The 23,267-nt window shown below is 36.1% G+C and overlaps 1 protein-coding gene across 1 annotated transcript; it reads left to right on the top strand.

Annotated features, from left to right (window-relative positions):
* Positions 1-1,661: 1,661 nt before the first annotated feature.
* Positions 1,662-22,350, top strand: UFL1 (UFM1 specific ligase 1). Its single transcript, XM_027632811.1, has 19 exons — positions 1,662-1,776; positions 2,502-2,647; positions 3,531-3,559; positions 4,335-4,432; positions 5,263-5,377; positions 6,390-6,520; positions 7,173-7,231; positions 10,449-10,595; positions 11,738-11,913; positions 12,638-12,817; positions 13,173-13,293; positions 15,474-15,596; positions 17,395-17,515; positions 18,420-18,583; positions 19,619-19,749; positions 19,891-19,971; positions 20,719-20,804; positions 21,238-21,418; positions 22,111-22,350. Exons 1-19 carry the CDS (start codon positions 1,700-1,702, stop codon positions 22,321-22,323), a joined length of 2,379 nt encoding a protein of 792 aa, XP_027488612.1. The 5' UTR covers positions 1,662-1,699; the 3' UTR covers positions 22,324-22,350.
* Positions 22,351-23,267: the final 917 nt, after the last annotated feature.

The raw sequence follows: 23,267 nt of genomic DNA on the forward strand, positions 1-23,267 counted from the left end.
AATAGCAATTAGGTATAGAAAATATTAATGCACATGTTGTGCTTGTGTACATACATCTCAAAAGAAAAAGGTCCTTATAAAATTTCTTTTACTGAAGACTCAAAACAGAGCCCGCAATCTGGAAATATCTATATGCTTACAACTGTTCTGTATTTATATGAATATCTGGCAACTGTGGCTTGAACTCAAGTCATACACAGAAGCGAAGGTCCACCATTATATTTCACTTTTGGACCTTAACTACAATGCCCAATTTGGCCAGTCCAAAGACAGATTCAGACTTTAGCTGAAAGGGAATCTCCGTAGCCTGCAGACTATACAAATAATTAAAGCACTTCAGATACGTTCAAGGTTACGTAGGAGGAATCCAGTTTTAAGTTCTCAGTTCTTTTTCTTGATCGTCCCTATGGTAGCCTGTTTCCATATAATTTTCATAAAAATAGCCCCCACAATTGCTATCACATTTTTCCCTATCCTTCCAATACACTATTCATTCCACAGAAATATGTCTACATCAAGGATATGGCTAAGCAATTTTCCTTGCTGTCTTCTTTAGCTGTGGAGGAAGACAGGTACCTCCCTTCTGTGAGCGAACTTGGTTCAGATGTATGTTTTAGGAAGAGCTTCACAACAATTTGAGGAGCGTGTCTTGCTGCCTATGAAGGCTCCAAGGCCAGACCTCAACAGCGAACCTCAGATGTCTAAGCAAAATGAATCCTGCGCCTAGTTTCTCATCTCAGAGAAAACGACGAGTAAAACTGAAGCCACGGACTTATCCCTCCATAAACATGCTGTTACAACTTACTATGCCAGTACCTTGCAAAATATTTGCTCGCACTATTTAAACTGCACCCAGCATGACACCAACTGTGCCAGCAAGATTTTCCCGTGACTTTTGGCAGGCAGAGTCACAGAGTGATGCTCGGTGTCAGTGAAAACAGCAAGAAATATGGAAGGACAATGACATAGCCTGAGCAGCATGGACGCCTTTCCCGGTGCTGGGCAGCTCGCAGTCTCCTACTGCTGTCCCGCGGGGACAGCGCCGTGCACTGATGGCTGAGACTGCCTCTCCTTGCCCTGGGGCGGGAGTACTCCCTGTGCAGCGCCCTCAGCCATCGCCACAGACAAGCCAACTTCATGGAACAGCCGAAAAGGCCTTTAACTCTGTGCAGCTCTGGTCTCACGCATATATTTGGTTTGCTCCTCGCTGTGTAACAGCGGTGCCGCTAAATGGAGACACTCGTGACCTCATAACTCACTTGCACTTTAAATTTCATTTCGGCTTCCCGCAACGGCGGCTCTAAAGGCAGCTCGCATTCCCACAAACCCGCTGAAAGCCCGGCTCACATCTCAGACCCACCCTAAGCAGTCCCCGCCCCGCCAGACAAGCGGCTCTCAGGCCGGCGCTGTCGCGCCCGAGCGCGGCACCCGCGAATCGCCGCTGCTGACAACCCCGTGCGTCTGCTCCCGTGGCCACCTCCGCTAGGCTCCAGCTCCTGGAGTTAGGCCCGCGTGGAGAAACCACTTTCCCCCCCCCCTTTTTCCGTGGTTTGCTGTTTGTTTGTTTGTGTTCAATACGGCGGCCGTGAGGAGGCGCGGGGGCGGCTCCGGCCCGCCAGGCGGCGCTGCGGGCGGAGGTCAGTGCCCGCTCGGTGCCCGCCGCCCGCCCGGCCGCGGCTGACGTGTCCGGCGCGGCGCGATGGCGGCCGCCTGGGAGGAGATCCGGCGGCTGGCGGCCGATTTCCAGCGGGCGCAGTTCGCTGAGGTGGCCCACAGGTGAGCAGGGCGGCGCCGGCACCGCCGCCGAGCCCGCCGCCTGTCGCTGCGGCCCGTCTGCCGCCGCCCCCTCCCCGCGCCGGCCGCGCTCCTTTCCCCCGCCGCCCGCACGGCCCCCGGCCCGGGCACACCCGGGGGACTCAGCCGGGCACGGCTGCTCGGTAGTTCCCCTTGTGCTGGTGCTCGTGAGCCCCGAGAGGCAACTGGGACCCCACAAGCTACGTGCGGGCCCAGGAAAGCGAGCGGGTATGTTCAAGCTGCTCGATATGGGCACAGCTCCAGTGCTTTGTTTCTTTATGTCTGGCTGACCAGTCGAGGTTGCCCAGAACTTGTTTTTATTAAAGAGAAAAAAAAATAATAAATCCCGAACGCTCAAAATAAAATAGAAATGGACAGAAGGATGAAAGACACGAACTGTTTAAGCACAGCCATTCCAAAATTCACCAGCAGGTGCATTCGTACAGCTGACGGGGCTGACAGCTGTTCAGGAGGAGACTAAAAGTTGTTTTGGAGAGATGACCTGAGTAAGTGAAGCCATATGGATTTAGTGCGTGATAAAGCGGATTCAGGCAGTAGGGGTTTTTGTCTGAAAAAGTATATTCACACAGAACAGCAAGTAATCTTCATTGTACTTCCTGTGCTTAGTATTTTGGGAACATGAATTTAAAGATAATTTTAGCAAGTACTTACTTAGAATAACTGCTTATTCTTTATGCTGTTGATAGATTGTCAGAACGGAACTGTATAGAAATTGTCACTAAACTGATTGCGGAGAAGCAGTTGGAAGTAGTGCACACACTTGATGGCAAGGAGTATGTCACTCCAGCACAGATTAGTAAGGAGATCCGGGATGAGCTTCATGTTTGTGGTGGTAAGTGTGGCATTTGGTTTCTTCCTTTGGATTTGGAAGTTTATTTTGAAGACTACAGAAAGAGCTTGAAAGTTTTCAGTAGCCTTAATCTTTCAGGAAAAGTCAGCCCATTTCCATTTCCTTTACCTACACATTATTTCACCTACTGTTACTTTATTTTCGCTTCAGATCTGTGTCAAGCTTCTAGGTAAGCATATCAAGATATGTTACTTGGTTTATTTTCACCCATACAGAATTTCTGAGGTAACATTGTCTAAGAACCCTTTTGAAGGAAATTTGGTATTTTAATGTGGTTAAGTATCTGGCCCAGATGTTTGGCCTTGATTTGGAGTTTCAAAATCATTCTCCTTTTGTGCCATGGTAATAATGATATTTGTAACTTGTCATTGACAGATCTTTTATTTTACCAGTGTGAAGAGCCATCTGCTTTGTAAGATCTGACTTAAATATATAAGAAAGCAAATACTCTTCAGGCTGCTTTTCGTCAATGGTTTTAATGAACAGGCAGTGTATTGTGCTTTAAATTATAATTAAGGGTGAATTTCACAGCATCATGTTTTTTGAAAAACTAACTTCTTACTGTGTTTATACAGATTAGTCATTTTGTTACTATTACCACAGGAATGCCTCAGTTTGTGTTATGCCATTTTGTATCATATCAGTGTGACAGCTTGGAGTGAATTAAAAATTGCTGGTCTTTTGTTAGCAGCATCATGCAAAGGTAGAAAGTTTCGACGATCTCTGTTTTGGTACTCATGGACTAGTTTCATTGGTCTACAAAAAAAAGTAAAGAAATATTGTGTGCACAGTGGACTGTGCAGTATTCTAAATTTTGTTCAAATATGTTTTGTGTACTAAAAGTGTATTTGTACTTTTCTTAAAGGTCGAGTTAACATTGTCGACTTACAACAGGTAACTCTACTAATAAAACTATCTACTTGTTTCTTTTCTTCAGCATGTATATTGTAAATGTGACATTCATTAGTTATACTCCAGCTAAGTTATTTTTCTAAAGCAGATCAAACTTTATGAAGAACCGGTAACTCATGTCAGAGTTCTGCAGATTACTTAATCCATCCATTTATTGCTTTACTGAAAGCTCCTCTCTGCTTAATGCTAATCTAGGACTTCTGAAATCACCACTGAAATATGCAGATTTTCTTTATGAACTCTTTTCTTTGTAAACTGTGGAGGGCAATCAGAAAAAATATAGGTTTCCCATTTAAATTGAAAGCTGCAGTAGCATGCATAATTAACTTTGCATGCTTCTTTGGATCTTCCCTCTTCATTAATCTCTTGTCTCCACTAATCTTTATCCTCCAGTAGTCTTCCTCGGTGACTAATTTTCCCTTCTGGCTTAAGCAAAATTATCTGGAATCAGAAAACCTCTCTGAAAGACAATTTTCTATTTTCTGACATCGCTTTCTGGTATTTGTTTATTATATAGGTTTCTTTTAACCTTATAGGGTTAAAAGAAACAGTTGCAAAGAGAGCTTTTTTCCCCTAAAGCGCCACTGCTTTATTTCAAAACGCAGGTTAAGTCTGTATGTATGCAATAGTAGAAAAAAATAAAAACACCTTTCCTCAAGACATAGAATTGTGTAAGTAATATCTCAATGTTTGAGAATTATTTTCAATTTAAAGTTCTGATAAGAGGTTTTGTTGTTGGTTTGGGGTTTTTTTTTAGGTAATAAATGTGGACCTTCTACACATTGAAAACAGAGCTAATGACATCGTTAAATCTGAAAAAACTATTCAGCTTGTATTGGGACAGCTTATAAATGAGTGAGTACTTTCAGGAGCAGTATGTATAATTCACATCTTTTTTATTTTTTAAAACACAGGCTAAAAATAACGTCCAGCCTTTTTTGCTTCTGAAGTGAAATAAATTTTTCTTGGCTGGGGCTGGGGCTGCTTGGTGGTGATCAATGCTAGTTTTCCTAACAGCAAGTGAGGCCTATCTCAGCAAAGCATCCAGTGAATCCATGGAGCAAAGGCCTTACTGAATGTCTGTGTCCAGTGTCCTGCACTTCAGAGAGTTCATTTCTTACCTAGTGTCTTTGTGTACAGCAGCCACATCTCATTTGCTCTATGGCTGTGCTAATTACCTCAGCTGTTGACAAACCTTCTCATTTTTTCCCATCTCTTAGCCTCAGATATTTGAGCTAAATATTGCATGGCTTTCAGCACACTAACAACCACTGAAATAGTACTCTTATGGATGGTCCTTATTATTTATCAAGCTGCAGGATCTATTCATATCCAAGAATATGAAGTTCCTGGCTCTCTTGAAATAAGACCCGTCTTGCTCACTAGCCTTTTTCTAAGTTTCATTGACATGTTTTCCTCGTTCTGTTTTTTGACATTTTCATACAAGCAGATAAATGACCCACCTTAATACTGGTTAGCAGGCTTTTTAAGAAACCACACCTTTTCACTTACATTGTTCTCCATTATTCATTTAAAATAACTTTCAGTTTATTTTTGTAAACGTGCAGCAGAAAGAGGTATATTAGAAGAGGTCAGTAACTAATTCAGCATGTCACCTCGAGGCTGATCTTGAATTTCACACTTAATGTGTTGTGTTTGTTTTTCTTTTCTTGTTTTTAAATAAGGAGTTACCTGGATCAATTAGCGGAAGAAATAAATGATAAACTTCAGGAAACTGGCCAGGTGACAATATCAGAACTTTGTAAGGCATATGACCTTCCAGGAGACTTCCTGATACAGGTGATGCAAGCCACCAACCTAGCAAATGTAGAATTGATTGTGTTCATCTTCTTTTGTTATCTTTACATTATCCATTGCTTGCTTTAATTGTGATGAACTGCTTGTCATTTTAAGCAGAAAAGTATCAGGTACATAAAGGTTGCAGTTTAACAGCTGTTCACAGGTTGGGGTTGATGTTTGCTTTTTCACTACTGGCAAAATTTCTTCTGAATATTTGTGACTGTTAGGAACAGATTAGGATTAGTAGTGTTAGGAACATCTTAGATTAGTGTAAGATCTGAAAATTTTTTGGAAACACTTAAGATGTAGGGGTAATTTCACCAGTCTAATTAGCTACCCAGGAAGCAGAAATACGATGGTAGAGTCCTTTCAGTTTATTCAAAAAAGATAAAATAAATATTAATTTTTAGGAACTGAAGCCAGACATTCAAACTAGAACCAGAAGTACTATTTACGTTTAGTTAGTGAGTGCAGAGTGTTTAAAAGGGTAGGGAGAATTCTGTTTTGTTGACTTTCAGTCAAGGTTGAATTTTATTTGGAAGATGCTTTTTTCAAAGGATAATCCCGTGACGTGTCAAGTGAACAGTGATATTAGGTACCACAGCCAACCTTATTGGCTCTCAATGTGTGAACAGATTTCGTCTAATATTTGTTGCATGATCAGTTTCTACAAAAAGATTTCTAACATACAGAAATTGTTACGTGGTTTCTCTTTGTTTCTTGGGTAGTATCTCCTGGCTTTAGTTCACTTTGCAAGGATGCACATTTATAAACTGTTTGCACCTTTTCGTGTTTATTGTTGTTAATTTTTGTCTCGAGTTTTTGAAAAAGTGGCCAGTGAATTCATCAGTCAATGGTTCGTACAAAACTAAGACAAAGATTAAATCTTAGTTTTCATAGTGCATCTCCAAACCACACTTATTTCTTCTGCAGAGTTTTCTGTCGCCATTAGATACAAGTATATCTGATAGAAGAGGACATTCTAAGAGAAGCTAAATTCGTCTATTTACAGGCATTATCCAGGCGTTTGGGCAGAATTATTCGTGGGCAACTAGACCAGGAAAACCGTGGGGTGATTTTTACAGAAGCCTTTGTGTCCCGCCATCGAGCACGCATCCGGGGGCTCTTCACTGCGATTACTCGGTAAATTACAATGCCTGCAACCACGTGTTAAAGTATTTTTACCATAGGTCTTTATGGACCAAATTCAGTTGTGATTGAAAAAGAAAAGAAAAGAAAGAGCTATGTATAGATTCCCTTAAGTTCAGTTCCTAAGTGAAATATTCAGTAACGTTAGACTCACTTGTTAGAAACAGGGACCTCCTTTTGAAACGAGAACAAGGGAAGTGTAACAATATACAATATATAACATACTTTGTGTTTTTGGCTGAAGAAAATGTTAATCCATAGTTCTTTTATCTGCTTGTAGAATATCTGTCCTCATTATCACTCTGCGACTTCCTAGTCAGTTACATATTGATGTGATCACTACATGTGATTATATATCAGTTTTTCTTATTAAAGCAATAAGCTTCTGTGGCAATTTGTAGGAAGAGAAAAACTTGGGAGAGCAAAAGTTTCCTTACAATAATTATAGTAGCTTTGTAAGATATAACTTCACAGTAATTCAAAATTAAAACCTTGTAGACTATTTCAAACATCAATGTAGCACCCTGAGGCTAAGACACTATGTAGTTTTGTCCATCTGGAGTAACCTTTCTTACTTATGGATTCTCCATATCAATTTCATGTCATTAACTTATATTGTTTTGTTGTTTGTTTTTTTTTTTCCAAGGCCTACACCTGTAAGTAACTTGATCACTCGGTATGGATTTCAAGAACATTTACTTTACTGTGAGTTTCATTCAGAATATTTTGTGTCTGTTAGGTAATTAATTCTTCATTACTATAAGTGTGCTTTCAAAGAAGCATTTTAGTATATAGCCTTAATTCTGGAATAAAGAACAATGTGTTTCTCTTCACTGTAGAAAGTATTAAACCTTTTGTGCTATCCATGACTGAAGGGATGTTCTCTGTGTCTAAAGCTGTGAAAGCATATGTTGATGAAATGCCTCTGGGGGCAGAATGATGCAAGAATTACAGTACTTATTTAGTCATCTGTTTCGTTATTTGCCCTTAGCTACTGGCAGTTTTATCAGTGAAGCACACAAAAGGGGACAGATTTTATGTACTCAAATAGCATTAACTGCTCAGGATTTTATTTACTAACTTTTCTTTGTGATAACGGAGGTAGTGCTTTTGTTATACTCTTAGTTAAATGACTTTATGTGCTGAGAGATAAAGCATATCCTTAAACTGGTTTTATTTTCTGCAGTTCCTTTTCTAAACAGAAATGCATAAAGGTTCCCTATCCAACTGCTGAAATCTTTAGGCACTACTTAATTGTTCGTCACTTCTGGTGTTGCAGTTTTTCTCTTTGTACCCACTCCTGTCTCTCCAAAACGCTGCTTCAAGCGTCGTTAGTCTTGTATGGCTGGCTGACCGGGTACTGCTGGTCTTTAAAATCCTTTAATGGTTTTCTATCTCTTCTCAAGAAAGTTAATACTTCTCTTTTATTTCACTGGGTGTTTTTGCCTTCAGGGTATTGCTCGCTTTAGCTCCACTGTGGTATGTCTCTGCTTACCTTCTTGTTCTTTGCAACAAGCTTATTCAATAAAAAATAAAATATTAGCACTTAAATAAAACCATATAAACACTCTACTTTCACATAATCAATTTAAAATTTCCACTTCTTCTTTAATGTACCATCCAGGTATTCATAGATCAAAAGGAAAATCTGTTAAATTGCAGTATAGTAATATTTCGATACCCAACAAATGTCAGTATTTTGTTACAGTCTATTTCAAACAAGTCCTTCAAGTACATCATTGTGCTTTGCTCGTGGACAGTGTTAATGTGAATTTTAGTTATAGTGTTTTCTTGTCACCAGTAATCATCACAATACGTATTTTTAGTATTTTCCTGGGATGCCAGAGTACATGTGAGTTTATTGTGTCCATTTGCTGAGATATCATTTCAATTTCACAAATGCTGAAAACCTGAAAAATACCTTGTAATGTTACTTTTCACCTTTTATGTTTGTCACTATTTGCAGTGTGTTTTAAAGTGGTCTTTGTCAGTTTTCTGTCTCTTCCAGAATAAAAATGTAAGCTCAATGTAATGTTTGTATAACTTACAAAGAGCTAATTATTTAATCAACACTTGGGTTTAGACAGGATAAATATTATTCTTTGGTTCTGTCGCATAGCTGTGCTGCTATTCATCTTAAGCTGGCATGAAGTTATGATAGAAAATAGTTCCAGAAATGAGAAACTCTTTAGGTTAAAAAGCATAATGAAATCACAGATGTGCTTCATTTCTGAATATTATGTTACTGATGTGGGACAGACATGTAGGGATACTTACTGTCTTTACCAGACTTTGACAGAGACCTAATAGAACACAGCAAACTACTTGGTCACCCTTAAAAATAAGTGTGAAATTATGGTAGTTCTGCAGAGGTCCTGTTGGTTTAAAACAAAATAACATCCAGGCATAATTGTAGCAGGGTCTGTGAAAACTCTGAGATCACCTCCTCTGCCTTGGAGTTTTAGAACTGGCACTTCATATAATACAGAAATTAATTGACGACTTCATTTCACTTCTTTTCTTCTGATGTCTTCTTTCTCTAAAGACTCTACTTCATTACTAGTGCTCCACAAAATTGGTTGAAAATCCCTTAAAGTCTAATTTTTTTTCATATAAAACTTTGAGTAAGAAGAAGTTGAATTGGAATCAGAACCAAGAGAACCAGAGAACTGTATTGTCTGACAGTTGCTTAAGTGGTATAGGCACATTGACTCTTATTTTCTAAGTGTTACTAAAATATTAGGAAGTATAAAAATCTAATTTTATTTCCGGAATTGGTCTTATAAACTCCATTTTGTACAGTGTAACTGAACCATGGCAGAACATGATTTCTAGCTCTTGTCTTAGATTACATAAAACTATATCTTGCTTAAATCGGTTTCTCTTTCTTCTGTATTTTTTTAGTGTAAGTACTGTTCAGCTGTGCTAGTGGAAGTTGTGTTCAATAGCTGCTAGCTTATAGAGGCTCATCTACACTATAGGCATATTTGACCAAAAATATCACGATTTAATATGCAGTATTTCTTCTGGAACCATGTTTTCCGGTAAATTTTCCTGCTAAACCTCTGTATGCTGTAGTAAACATGTTGTAATGTTGACTGCTGCTTGTGTAGTGAGGAAGAAGCCATACCATGTGATACCATTTAGTGTTTTGTTCCAGAGTAAAACCTGTCTGTTAATGAAATAGAAATTAACTCAAACTGAGGATAAAAAAACCATGCAATAAAGCTCTGGAAATTAGCAGAGCTTAGCAGTTGATGTCACTGATTTTTTTAAATGTATCTACTGTATTACAAAAAGGCAAAAGCAGAACATAGGAAGCAAATCAGATATTCCTATACACCTTTGAAGGATTGAAAAAAATCTCATTTAGCATCAAGAAATACTTAGTACTTTGGTACTGCCAGTTACCAGTAGGCTCTTTGTCCAGCAGTATTTGTTCATTCTCAAGAGGTTATTATTGGCAACTGTTACACAGTTTAGGTAGCAGTTTTTCATGACTTTTTCATGTCATTTTAGTGTGTTTAGATCTCTTTTTTTCCATCTTGGTTAACATGCAAGCAATAAATTCAAAGAGAACATTTTTAATAAAATGCTCATATATTTTACTGTCTGGCCAGAGAAAGATTCTCTTATGTCTGCATTTTCTAAATTAAAAACTTGAACTGCCTACATATAAAAAATGTTTTGATCCTACCATTGTGGCTCACTGTTTTGAAATGTATGATTTCCAGAGCTCTTAAGAAGACATTCTCAAGTGTTAAAAATAATTGATAGAGCTTGGAAATGTTTCACTAGAACAAGCACAAACAACTAATTGGTGGGAAGAAAGAAAAAGCAAACTAGGGAAAATAATTGCTATCTTTTGATTAATGGATATGTTGACATGGAAACTGTCTCTTAATTTATTTTCTTCTTGTAGCTTTACTAGAAGAACTTGTTAACACTGGTCGTCTAAAAGGCACTGTGATTGGTGGGAGACAGGATAAGGCTGTGTTTGTTCCAGATATCTATGCCAGAACACAGAGCAACTGGGTGGATTCTTTTTTCAAGCAGAATGGTTACTTAGGTAATTAATCTATATTCTCACAGATAAAATATGTTTTTAAACTAGTTTAGGTAACTGATCTTACCCTAATATAGCTAGTGCCTAGAGTGAAGCTTCACAAGAATAAATAAAAATCAATACAGTACTTGATACTCCTTTGTTAAAAGACCATCTTGTTTATAATCATGTGTGTTACTTTATGACAACTATTTCAGCAGATTGAACCATATTGCTAAACAGTATATGTCTCACAGACAGAACTACAAATGCTGCTTTTATTACTGCTTCGAAAACATTTCTTAGACCGCTCATTGTAGACTTTTCAGATGATCGTGGCAGGTGTCCAGATTACAACCAAACTTTGGCTGTTAATAGTACGAATTTGCAGTGCACGGGAAGAATTTTTTTCCAAAATAATATCTGTGGAACTGGAGTGAGTAGCAGTAGTGTCCTGATTTAAATCCAGACAACTCTGTGTAATTTAATGCTGGATGATGATATTTTAAAACACCTATGTGTATGGGAAAATGTGGACCTGAATAAATAGAGGAATGTCCCAAAGAGTCTGTCCCTAAGTAACAGTTAGTCTTGCAGGCTGAAAAGATGTGCCATAATTTACAGTGGTAGTAATAAGTGTTTCTATAATACTGTTTGACTGATAGAGTATCTGTCAAAGTCTTTAAATGTTTTCTGAACATCTTAAGTATAAGCTGCCAAATAGTTGAAATGCTTTGCTTGTGAAGCATTGCATGATTCTATGAGTATATTAGAGTAACTTTTGAAAACAAAACACTTAGGCATTGTATATATTGTGAATATTGTTCATCTTATATTAGAATACCTTGGAAATATTTAATTACATAATTAAAATATAATTAAGATATATACTTAATTGAATAAGAATCTGGGGAAAAAAACCCATTTTTTTTCTGAACTCAGACCGAAGTCATGTCCATGATTTAATCTTCATATTTCTATTAACAGTGTTCAGGTGTAGTTTGTATTGAACTAAGTTTTAGGTCAGCATTAGCTTAAGGCTGCATTTACTTTTATAAAAACTATATGTAATTCTTCATTTCCTGCTTTCAGAATAAAATTGTCCCCTAAGATCTTGTATGTATATGAAGGAACTTAATTGTAACAGACATCTAACTATTTTATAGAATTCGATGCATTGTACAGACTTGGTATCCCCGACCCAGCAAACTACATCAAAAAAAGATACAAGTCAACACAGCTCTTATTTCTGAGAGCAGCTTGTGTTGGTCAAGAAATTGTGGATCAAGTTGAAGCCTCTGTAGAGGAAGCCATCAGCTCCGGAAACTGGATAGACGTAGCAGTAAGCAATCCTTTCAGTTACTGTTGTTGGATTTATTTCTTTTGTTTTATTTTTGTGTCAAATGATATCTTATTGAAACTGCACATATGTGTAATGAAATTCCATGTTGTCAAAGAGGAAAATTCAGTTTAAAATGACAAGTAAAAAGGCATTATTTGCCCTTGATTTGATCTGAAAAAAACAGGGAAAGGTGTAGCCATAAAACCTGTATTATATAGATTTTAAGGCGTCAAGGACATACTGATATTCAGTTAATAAATATGTAAGACTAACTTTATTTAAAAATTAGTGCTAAAGTATTCTGCTAGAGAGCAATATATTTCTGTTGGGCTTTTTTTTTTTTTTAAAAAGTCTAAGATGAACTCTTACAAAACTTTCAGTAAGCAAAGGGATCTTAGTCATTTTGTCCTCGCTAAATCCTAATTTTATGTCTACACTACCTTGTCATTTTTAAGTCTTGCTGTTGTTTTGTGTTTGGCATTACTCTGTATCTGTTAAGCTTCATTTTCAAGAAGTTGCCATGCATTTGCACAGGTAGTACATATTTTTAGGGCAATGATTATTTAGGATGTTAGAAGATTTCAAATAGTGTGTACTCTTAAATTACTAGTTTAATTTTAAAAGTGCAGTGTTTTCTAAATAGATAACAGATGTCAAATGGCACATCTCCAGATTCTGTTTATCCCCATGTGAGATTATTGTATTTTGATTTTCTTTACCCTAGACTCTTCTGCCCAGTTCATTGTCAGTAGAAGATGCTGGGATTTTGCTTCAGCAAGTGATGAGATCTTTAAACAAAAACTCTTCAGGTTTAGTCTTCAGTGACACCATTGCAGTCAGTGAGAAATTTCTAAGCAGCTGTGCTGACCTCTTTTCTGATATGATGCAACAGAAAGCTGAAAAGGTACAGTTTTTTTAGTGGTCAAGATGCAGTGCACGTTGAGTGTTGGAGGATAACTTATGTAACTTTCTATTTACTGTTATCATTTCTTTACATCTCTTATGAAAATAAATGAAGAAAATGTATGTATATGTAATCAGTGTAATTTAATGTATATTCAGGTGCACTCAGGGAACACACACAGTACGATCAGATGCCAAATTTTGAAGAGAATAAATATCTCTTCATGTGTTACAGTTGGAAGACATGGTCTTTGGTTAGTGTACTTGAAAATGGTCAAACAGCTTAAATGTTTCCTTATGTATCTTTTGGTCCTGCATGTATCTTTTTGCTATTAAGTGCATGTTCTTCACTTTAGGAAATGAAAAACAACCCTGTTAATTTAATCACTGAAGAAGATTTAAAACAGGCTTCCAGTTTAGAGAATTCATATGCTAATAGAAAAGACAAAAAGGATGAAAGAAGAAAGAAAGCAACAGGTAAAAACCCATCAATGTTAGCTAAAGCCAAAAAAAAAAGGCTTGTTTTTCCTTGGAAATACTTAAAGTTTGTGTATTTTGTACTCTCCAGTCCATTGCTGAAGATATTTAAGAAATAACCCAACCACTTATCGTTATACTGTGGATGTAGCTATATCTGAGCTATGTCTGTGAGAACTAGTTTCCGATTTAGAAGTGCAGAGGAACTACCATAAAGGTCTCTTGAGTGAGTCCAACACAAGACAGCTGGTTTTAAAAGCAAGGAATCCATTGTATACAGTATGGTCACATAAATCTGAGCAAAACCAGTATTAGCTCAGGGACCTATACCATTTTTTATTATACAGTGCAGATACACTTTTAGTCTCCACTTTTCAGGAATCCAGGAAAATTAAAATATTCTTACTAGTCTTGAGATATTAATTCTAAAATAACTTTGTATAAATTGAGAATAAGTTTCTTGGTGGTTTTTTGGAGAATATTTGACATCTTTTCTGAGAAACCCATGCCAGAGAATTTTCTGTTGTTTGCACATGTAACAGTTACTTGGGGATTAAGACAGTTTACTTTGAGGTATATCCTGGATTAAATTAATCCTAAACTTTACTCCATTTGCATGGTGGCTGTTTGGATGGATTTTAATCTAAGAAGAAAAAATGTGTAGGTTTAACCCATTGAAATCTTTCTGGTTTTTAAAATGTTAGTCAGATTGGAGACGGTACTTTCAGTGCCAAAAACTGTATATGGCTCTTGTATTGCTACAACACAGTTGAGCAATCTATATTGAACTCACATGCAGAGTGTTATATGCTGCTACAAGTAAGAGAATTAGAGCACTGATGCATTTAACTTAATTGAATATACTCATCTGCAAAGTAAAACAGTATATTCTATCTCAACAAGAGAGAGATTTTTCTAGGCCATAGCTTAGGCAGAGAAGCTTGAAACTTAATTGATCTGTCATAACAGAATGGCTTCAGTTTTCAGCACTCTGAGGAGTGAGACTCTACTGAGCCTGTACTAGGTGACTAGATGAATTCATATCCACAGGTAACATATGCTGCACCATCAGCAAGCACTACCCTGAATGTTTTTTTTATGGATTGTTAGGTGTATTACCTAAAAAAATCTAACATAACAGTTTATGTAATGTAATGACTGTAATGCAATTATATTTCAAATAAGCTTGTGAAAAGCACTAATTATTTTTTTTGTTGTTCCTGCAAAGTGATGCTTAAAAATCCATGTATAGCATGTAACAGATGCAGTTAGCTTTATAAGTAGTAGCATCTTGTCTTTTCTTAAATAATAGTACTGTTACATAATCCAGTTACTTGGAATCTTGGACCATATATTTAAATTGAAAAAATACCTACTTTCTTAAGGCATTGGATATGTATAGAACAGTTATTCTGGAGTTTAAATTTCTGTCAGGTGAAAAAATAACAACAAGCTATGAAAAAGGGAACAAACAGCAGAACAGCTTACTTTGTGGAGAGCGACTGTATAACAAATTGAAATTCTGTCTGCAGTTGAATACATTGATTACAGGACCTCCGAACAAAGTAATTTGTTACATGTGGCAGAACTGGAACATCTCACTGCTTTAAAGTCATCTAGGAAAAGTCAAAAAAGATTGAGTGCTCTAGTTAATTGAATGTGTGCTTCCAGGAATATTTTGGATAACTGCTATTCATGTAGGATTCTTCCTCTGAAAATTAACAAAGTTACACTGTCTGAAATATTTTCGAAAAGCTCAGTTATTCAGCATCACTGGATAAAGATGTTAAGTGCTTACTAAGGTGCTATTTTCAACCAACAGAAAATCTCCCATTGCATTATGGACACTGGTATTTCATCTATTTTCAGCTGGAGGAAAGATATTGCTCTTTTTTTTCTTTTTAATCATATGTGCATTTGATATGATTAGTATTTGTGTTTATTAATGACATTGGCTTAAACAAAGCTTTGACTCAGTTACTTTGTTTTCTTAAGGATGAAACTGATGGTCTTGATATTCTGGAATATGTGTTCTAGGTTGTGTTGAGAATCAGGTTGTGACTTTTTATTCAACAACATTAACAAATTCATTAACAAATAACACAGATAGTTATGATACTAATGTAAAAGTTTTAAGCGCTACCACTTTCCTGTGTACTAAGCAAGTAATTCCCCACCAGAGGGCAGTGGAAGCGTGAGAGCAGGAGGTGGTGGCAATGCCAGAGAGATCAAGGTTAAGAAAACCAAGAAGAAAGGAAGAAAAGATGCTGACAGCGATGAAGAGTCACAGGGGACTGTCACAGGTTTGTAGTTTTATTTTAGGTACTATCTATTCGTGTTTATTCAATGCATTTTTATCACTTGCTTTTCCTCGTGTCTGTTCTTCTCCCACTGTGTAGGTAAGGTCAGGTAAAATGTCAAAGAAGATGAGAATACCATTTAGTTAGAATTGTATTAGTGGATATATGATGTTGCTATTTAAATAAAATGGACATACCATGTTCACTGAAAAGTATAGCTTAGTCTTTTAAAAAGAAATTTAAGTAAAGGAAATTAGACCATTTTATATTTATTTATTTATTTGTTTTATGTAGGAAATGCCGTAGATTTTGGGATGAAAGTTATACTTGATTTTGTAACAACTGTGTATGGTAAATGAATGGCCTAAATTAACAAATCATAGCAATCAAACAGTTTTCCTCCATAGGGATAAAATATAAAGTCAAAACTAAGTTTTAATATTTGAAAAAATATTCATATTGTTTAGCTGAGACTTTTACATCTGAGCTAGCTACCTTTATAACTGCTGACTTTTTAAAGGAATTTGAGTCACTCCCTATTGGCACCCATTTCTCTACCTTCTCAATTAGGAGAAGGAGCATAGATGGCTTCTTAAGAAGTAAAAACCAGCATTGTTAGACTTAGAGCAAACAGTGGTTGCAAATGAAACAGTGATGTTCTTTCTTTTATTCAATGGAGCACTAGAAATGTGTGCTTCTATTTTATATTATAGTACTTAGACTTTCAATACTGACTGAAAAATACTTTTAAACATGATATTTGAAGTTATGAAGTACAGCATATTAATTTTGTTTGATATTGCTCTCACTGATTGTTGTAATTCACATATAAATGAAGTTATTTTTCAGGACTTCTCAATTACTGAGTAAAACAATGTTAAATCACTTTTTTTTTGGTGTAGCCTTTCATGTGTTACCACCGTTGCTTCTTGTAATTGTATAGTAATATATAGATTGAATCACAATCTCAAGATAAATTCAGATGAAACCATTCAAATGTAAATAAGACCCTTTCAAAACCTGACTTAAGCTCCTTTTTCAGTTGTTTATATAACTTTGTATGCTTATTGCTTCTGTGGCACAACTAGGAACATCATTGATCTCCGTACATGCAGTTACTTTATGTGCAGAATAAACCTGTTTTAAGCCACAACTTGAGCGTGGAATGCCTGTCCTTTTATGGTTCTATGTCATCATCCTTATCTCATTCTTATATGTAAAAACTAAATTCTGCAGCATGCAGGCAAACTTCATGTTTTGTGCAAAATCAAAACACAGCTGCACTAATTTGTATGCATTTACAAGCAACACGTAAGTGGGTTTTATTACTGGCACATCTCTTCTGGTTTAATATTGTTTTGTAACATCTCAAATTTTATACTGTAACCTCAAGTTTAGGATACTGTGTTACAGGATTGTGTACCTTACTAAATGGAGTTTAAAAAAACAAAAAACTTGTGAAATCCTTCAAATAGGAACACTCTATTCAGTTTTGGCACTTTAAAATCTGTCTGGTCTTGGAGAGATTATGGTTTCTAAACTTGCAGGTGGGCCTGAAATGTCTCATCAAAAATAAATGTCCTTGTACACTACTTCAGAAGCTTCTAAGTAATGGAAAGAGAAATTTTGTTAGTTTTTCGTGTAAAATGTAACTGTCCTGTATAGTCATCCGTTTTTTTCCACTGTTGATAATGCGTTTCTTCTGTGGATGTTTGGATTTTCAGTGTCTCATGCCACAGAGTAGTTGCAGCAATACTAAATGGAATGTTTTCTCATTGAATGTTGTTCATGGCAACTACAGGTAGGAATAAGCAGCCAGAGTTCCCTTTCATGTCTCAAGAGGAAATTGAGGATGTCTTAAAGACCCGCCTGCAGGATTGCCCTGAAGAGCTTATTACAGAAATTGCCGAACATCTAAGAAGGTAATTTCTGTAATTCAGCTGGAGTTACAAAATTCTTAATTCACTTCAGATGAATCTTCAGTCTGTTTTCTTGCTTAGAAAAAATTGATTATTTGATAGAAGTGAATCATAATATTCTTTTTCTATACAACTTCATGTTACATACTCCTTAGGTGTTAGAAAGCTGTGCTGACACAATAATGAGAAATAATGCTTCTGCTTAGCAGTATGTGGTTCTGTATGCTTTGTCAGCAAGCTTATTTTCAGCTCCATGAGTGTGTTTCCACCCCATTACACATGTTGGGATTTCACTAGTCCCATCTTCTGTACAGCCTTTGGTGTATGTCCATGTTTCCTGCCTTCTGTGACTTCACTGCTACCTGTGTGAACTGAGTAGTACCTACGTCATCAAACTGATCTATACAAAGATAATCCGTGCATCTTTTAAAAGATGTTTCATACAAGAGATGATGTGAATATGTGTGTTTAGAGCAAAAGGCACATAGTAAGACTGTAACAGCCAACTTGAATAAACTTGGAGTGCAATAGTAATAGTAACTGCATCTTTAGAAGGTCCTGAAATCTGTCCACAGACCCCTGAAAGTTTGTGAATAGTATTGCTTCTGGAAATCCTTCTATCTTTCACCTTGTTTCCGTTTAGGAGTTTTTATAAGTTAAAACCATGGCAAGCATTTACATACCATGCATACTGTAAGAGTAGTACATTTGCAATTGCAAAAGTACATTTTAATTTGCCAGTGTTTTTTCTTGATTTCTATTATTTCCTTTTTATTTATCTCATGTGTGACATTCATATCTCATTCATTTTTACTATGTAATGAAATAGTTTTCTCTATTGCTGATATATCTGGGAAAACCTACAGTTTTACTTTTTGCTTAATGTTTTCTTCTTTCCCATTCTAAGACCTTTAACAAAAACTTATCAGGAAGTTGTGCGTTCTGTTTTTACGTCTTCAACATCTTCCTCTGGAGCAAACAGAAAACAGACTATGAAGGACTTGCAGGAGGAATTCTCAAACTTATACAACAACATTCGGTTATTTGAAAAAGGAACAAAGCATTTCACAGGTAAAAATTGTTAAAATTATTTCAGAATCTACATTCAAGGTCAAAGAGGAGCAACAGTTTCAAAAGGAAAATCTAAAAAGAAAAAACTTGAGATGTGTTTACTCTGCCAAACACTCCCCTTGTGCTGAAGTGCATCCCTTTGCACACTTATTGTAATACGTTCTCTTTATTTCATATCCATATTCTGTTATATCTTATGTCAAGATAATTGTGTGTTCTTGTCCTTCCTTCCCAAGTGTTTGCATTCCTTCCAAGTTTTTACTGTCTAGGGAAAAAAAATTTAGTAAGCTCACTTTATTCTGTCACCTGTGCCACTGTTGAAAGAATTGAATACTACTTGATTCTGAAAAGCTGCTGTTTAAACCTCTTAGTTTGATACTGGAAGTAGCTGCTCCTTGAAGATAGTCTGTCAAAAAGTTGTAGATTCAAATGACAGAAAAGTTAGCATTAGGAAAATGTTGTAGACATTTCCAAGATTCTCTGCTGTATTCAGCTTTCTTCTAGAATTTTTCTAGTGGAAAACTTCTAAGAAAAGGAAACACTAGCAAAAAAGACCTGATATTCCTATGCTTTGGAATACATGGAATTATTTCTCATGAGCCTTTGTTCTTGGACATGTATTCTGTAGCCTTTTTTTTTTTTTTTTGAATTCTACTATTTCAGTCTTAAAGTCTGCTCTTTTGTTTGACTGCTTATCCTGCAGAATTTTCCTTTACATACTTATTACTTGATGGATAACAGTGGTTGTTCATTACTGGTTTAGGAGGATTATAGAAGGACTAGTTTACTGCTTATACAGATACACCTTTGAAATACTAACAATGCATTACAATGTTCTTACAGACCTGAAAGCTCACGTTTTTTATTGAAGAATGTTCCTTTAGAAACAGCAAATAAGGGATGTTAGCTTCGTGTATCCAGATAGCTTTCTCATACTGCTCATGATTGATTCTATCTTTTGGGAAGTGCTGTGATAATGTCATAGGAATCAGATAACTATAATAAGTGAATTTAATCACTTATTTCTTTTAACAGATGAGACTCAGACTAACCTTGCCAAACACTTGTTGAAGACTGTGTGTACAGACATTACAAATCTTATTTTCAACTTCTTAGCATCTGATTCAATGATGACAACAGAAAACTACTCTACAATCACAAGTGAGGTACACAGATAACAGTTGCATTTTAACAGTCTCAAGTAGATCAGTGATGTTCATTTGGTATTTAATTGCTTCTGTTTAGATATACCTACATGTAAAATTATAATTAATATTACAGATTATTTCCATTCTGGTCCCATACAGGGCAGGACGAAGATTTTAGGTAAACTGCCAGAAGACACCAAAGGTCCTTTAACTAAACTGCATACTTCTCTGAATGGCAAGGTAAAGTGATCCAAATCCGAGTTCAGATTTTCTGTTCTTCTGATACAATTCTAACAAATAGCTGACGTACATAGTGTAGTACACAAGCCCTGCTGCTGTGAAGAATGAAGGCAAAATAATCTTTTGAATTTGTATAAGGCAGTGAGAGTGTGTTGAATTTTCAGAAGTGAAAAGTTGATCTTAACGTTTTGATACTGATGGTCACCTAGCTCTTTACTGTCAGATGGAATCCAATATGTGCCATCTTTTATGGACAGCTGAGAAAAGTAAGAACTGAGAGAGAATCTCCTGTGTTAAGTGGTTGATATTTCTTGTATTTTGTTCCCAAAGTTCCTGATTTTTCTCCCATGTATTTTTTTAACTTGTAAAATCATGGATATTTTTTAAGAAAACGAACATTCAGATTATGGCAGTGTAGGTGCAAAGGAGAGTTATTTATTAATTCTCTTATACAGATGACAATATGCTTCTTAAGAAAAAATGTAAATAATTCTAGAACATGTATCCGTTTTTAAGACTAATGAATTACAGTTTGGGTTAGTATTTAAGTGTGTGAACTATTGTAAAGTGAACAAAGTTAATTTCTACTAAATTAAGTTAATTTCTACTTGTTACTCTCTCTTTTTTTCTGTAGTTTATTTCAAGTGTATTCACAGTCATCTCTTCGTGTGATTAATTGTGAACAGTGCCTAAACTTTTTTATAATCTGCTGACAGAGATTAAATATTTATATCATTTTTTTAATAGAGTGTAGAAGATTTTCTTTCATGCCTTGATTCTGCAGTGGATATTTGTGGTATTATGGTGAAAAAAGGAGACAAAAAGAAGGAAAGGTACCTTAATTTTATTTATTCTATGAAATGTAGCTATATTGCTGCACAAATGCTAGATAGTTTGGTAGCAGCCACACAGAATGTATAAAAGAGGCAGTCCTTCTTTCCAAACCGTTTAATGGAAAAATACAAAGTCAAGCAGTGCTAAATCCATGGAAAACAGAGGAGGGGAGCATTCACATTTAGCTAGTTTTCTTGACTCACTGCTTGCTACAGCATAGTATATAAATTCTCTAGGGGTCTTTAAAAATCTGAGCTACACCAGTGCTAGCTTTTTTTTGGTTATTATTATTCTGGAATTTCACATAAATAAATGGTCGGTCAGAGGAGAAAATTAAAATAACTGATGTTAGATGTTTTATAGTCTATGATCAACTACTATATGATAGAATCATAGAATCATATTTTTGTTTAATGCATTGTTGTTCCTTAGGCAAGTCCTGTTTCAACATAGGCAAGCTTTGATTGAACAACTGAAAGTCACAGAAGATCCAGCTCTTGTTCTGCACCTGACATCAGTACTGTTATTTCAGTTTTCAACTCACTGTATGCTTCATGCACCAGGAAGATCAGTACCACAGATCATTAATTTCCTAAGTGGCAAGATCCCAGAGGTATTCTTTCCTAGCTTTTTAAGGGGAAATTACCTTTTATCTATGACATAACATAAAAGTTGTGCTTGACACTATTTCTGCTGCATAAACCTGGCACCATTGCATTTCATATCTGATCATTACTTTATGTACAGAATGTCCAATCCCTCTGACCTGTACTGTATTTCAAACCTTTCCTTTCATGGATCTGTCATCAATTTTTTTTTAATAAAATTAAAAATCAATCTGTTATTAGTACTTTGCTGTTATTCATAGAGGCAACTCTGTATTGGGGGAAGTTACAGTTCTTATAACTGAACATTTTTACACTCTCTTCTCAGCTATAGCATGGTTGCTTTTTAAAATTTTCTAATTCAGTTTTAAAGAAAAATACACTTCTTCCAAAGCAAAAATACTGAAATCCTGTATTTTATGCTGCCAAAACTGGTGATGTTTACTAACTGCATTGCTTTCCTGCTTCAGTTGTTAAGTGTCCAGTTTTTGCAGCATGGACGCACTTTCATTTTTCTGCCTCTTTGAATGTTTGTCAGAATTAAGGTTGTCAAATACCTTGATGAAAATATGTATCACTAACTCTCTTTGGGCAAGAATGGGGAAATGCTTTTTTAAAAATTTAATCTTTAATTATAGACCTGTCTACCTGCTCTGTAACATTGATATCCCTTTGTTTTGTTCTCTTCTTTTGCCCTCAGGATCAACATTCTCTGTTAGTCAAATACCAGGGATTAGTGGTGAAACAATTGATCAGTCAGACTAAGAAAACTGAACATGGAGAGAATGACACAAAAGATAACAGGGAAGAGGAGGAAGGAGCAGATACCATTCGAAAAGAGCTCCAGGAAATCACTACCTCTATCAAAGATGTTGTTCTGAGACCTAGGAAATTTTCTGTAACAGAGGAATAAAATTATTATTCAGTGCATCTACTTCCATGATATAGTCAGATTTTATTTTCTTTATTCTGTAGAAAAGAATGACAAAAAATGCTTGACAGACTTTAAAATTTGGCTTCTAACAATTGCAAATCACAACCAGGGAACACAGTTGCTGGGTGATGGTGGCAAACAGTTTTATTATACAGTACTACAGTGTACATTTAACACACATTAAATGCAGATGTGGCAGAGCACAGTTGTGGACACAGGGTATTAAATTAGTGGGTTCTAATTGGTATCTTCACATGAGGCCTCAAGAGATGTTTATTCTTCAAATAACAGTGTATTTTGTTCCATACACACACACAGGCTAATAGTTTCACTTCTCTGATTTGGATTTATAGTGAGATAAGGCCTATCTATCTTAATTTCAAACACTAGTTTTTAAATATATACTGGTACCTAATACTATACCAATGAAGGCCACATTTACTCTCATACATTAGTGGGTGTTTTTGGCTTCTGTTCACTGGACCGTAACAGTAAAAACATTTGTGTGCAAGTGTTAATTGCTAAACTTAAAAGAAAGTGACCCAGTACTAATGTGAGTTTCTAAATGTACTGAAAACTTAGGAAAATCAGCACACTTATGCTATTAATGTATTCTGCTAATGTCCAAAATAGATGTTCATTTAAAACTTGTGATTCAGACAGAGGAGGTGATTTTGCATTGGTATTTTGGGAGCAGATAAATACTGTTACACCTGCCATACTGTACATGCTAGATGTTCATTTGGAAGGCTTGTTGAGTGCTTATCCAGTTCCCATAGCAGTTAGAAGCATTTGTTTGCATTCTCCAGCTCCTGAGAGAACTTGTTCTGTTTATCCCAAATTTCTTGAAAAGAATTTAGTTTATGATCTTTCTACATAAACTTCATAGACTGAAATATTGACTACAGTGTTTCCCTCAAGTT

Source organism: Corapipo altera, unplaced genomic scaffold, assembly GCF_003945725.1.
Source record: "Corapipo altera isolate COAL_440 unplaced genomic scaffold, ASM394572v1 2b, whole genome shotgun sequence".
NCBI lineage: Eukaryota > Metazoa > Chordata > Aves > Passeriformes > Pipridae > Corapipo > Corapipo altera.

Excerpts from the sequence above, each read along its gene's own strand:
- UFL1 (XM_027632811.1), top strand. The coding sequence starts at position 1,700 with ATGGCGGCCGCCTGGGAGGAGATCCGGCGGCTGGCGGCCGATTTCCAG. Across the intron at positions 2,648-3,530 it reads TGAGCTTCATGTTTGTGGTG|GTCGAGTTAACATTGTCGAC; the intron begins GTAAGTGTGGCA and ends CTTTTCTTAAAG. Across the intron at positions 18,584-19,618 it reads AGGAACAAAGCATTTCACAG|ATGAGACTCAGACTAACCTT; the intron begins GTAAAAATTGTT and ends TTCTTTTAACAG.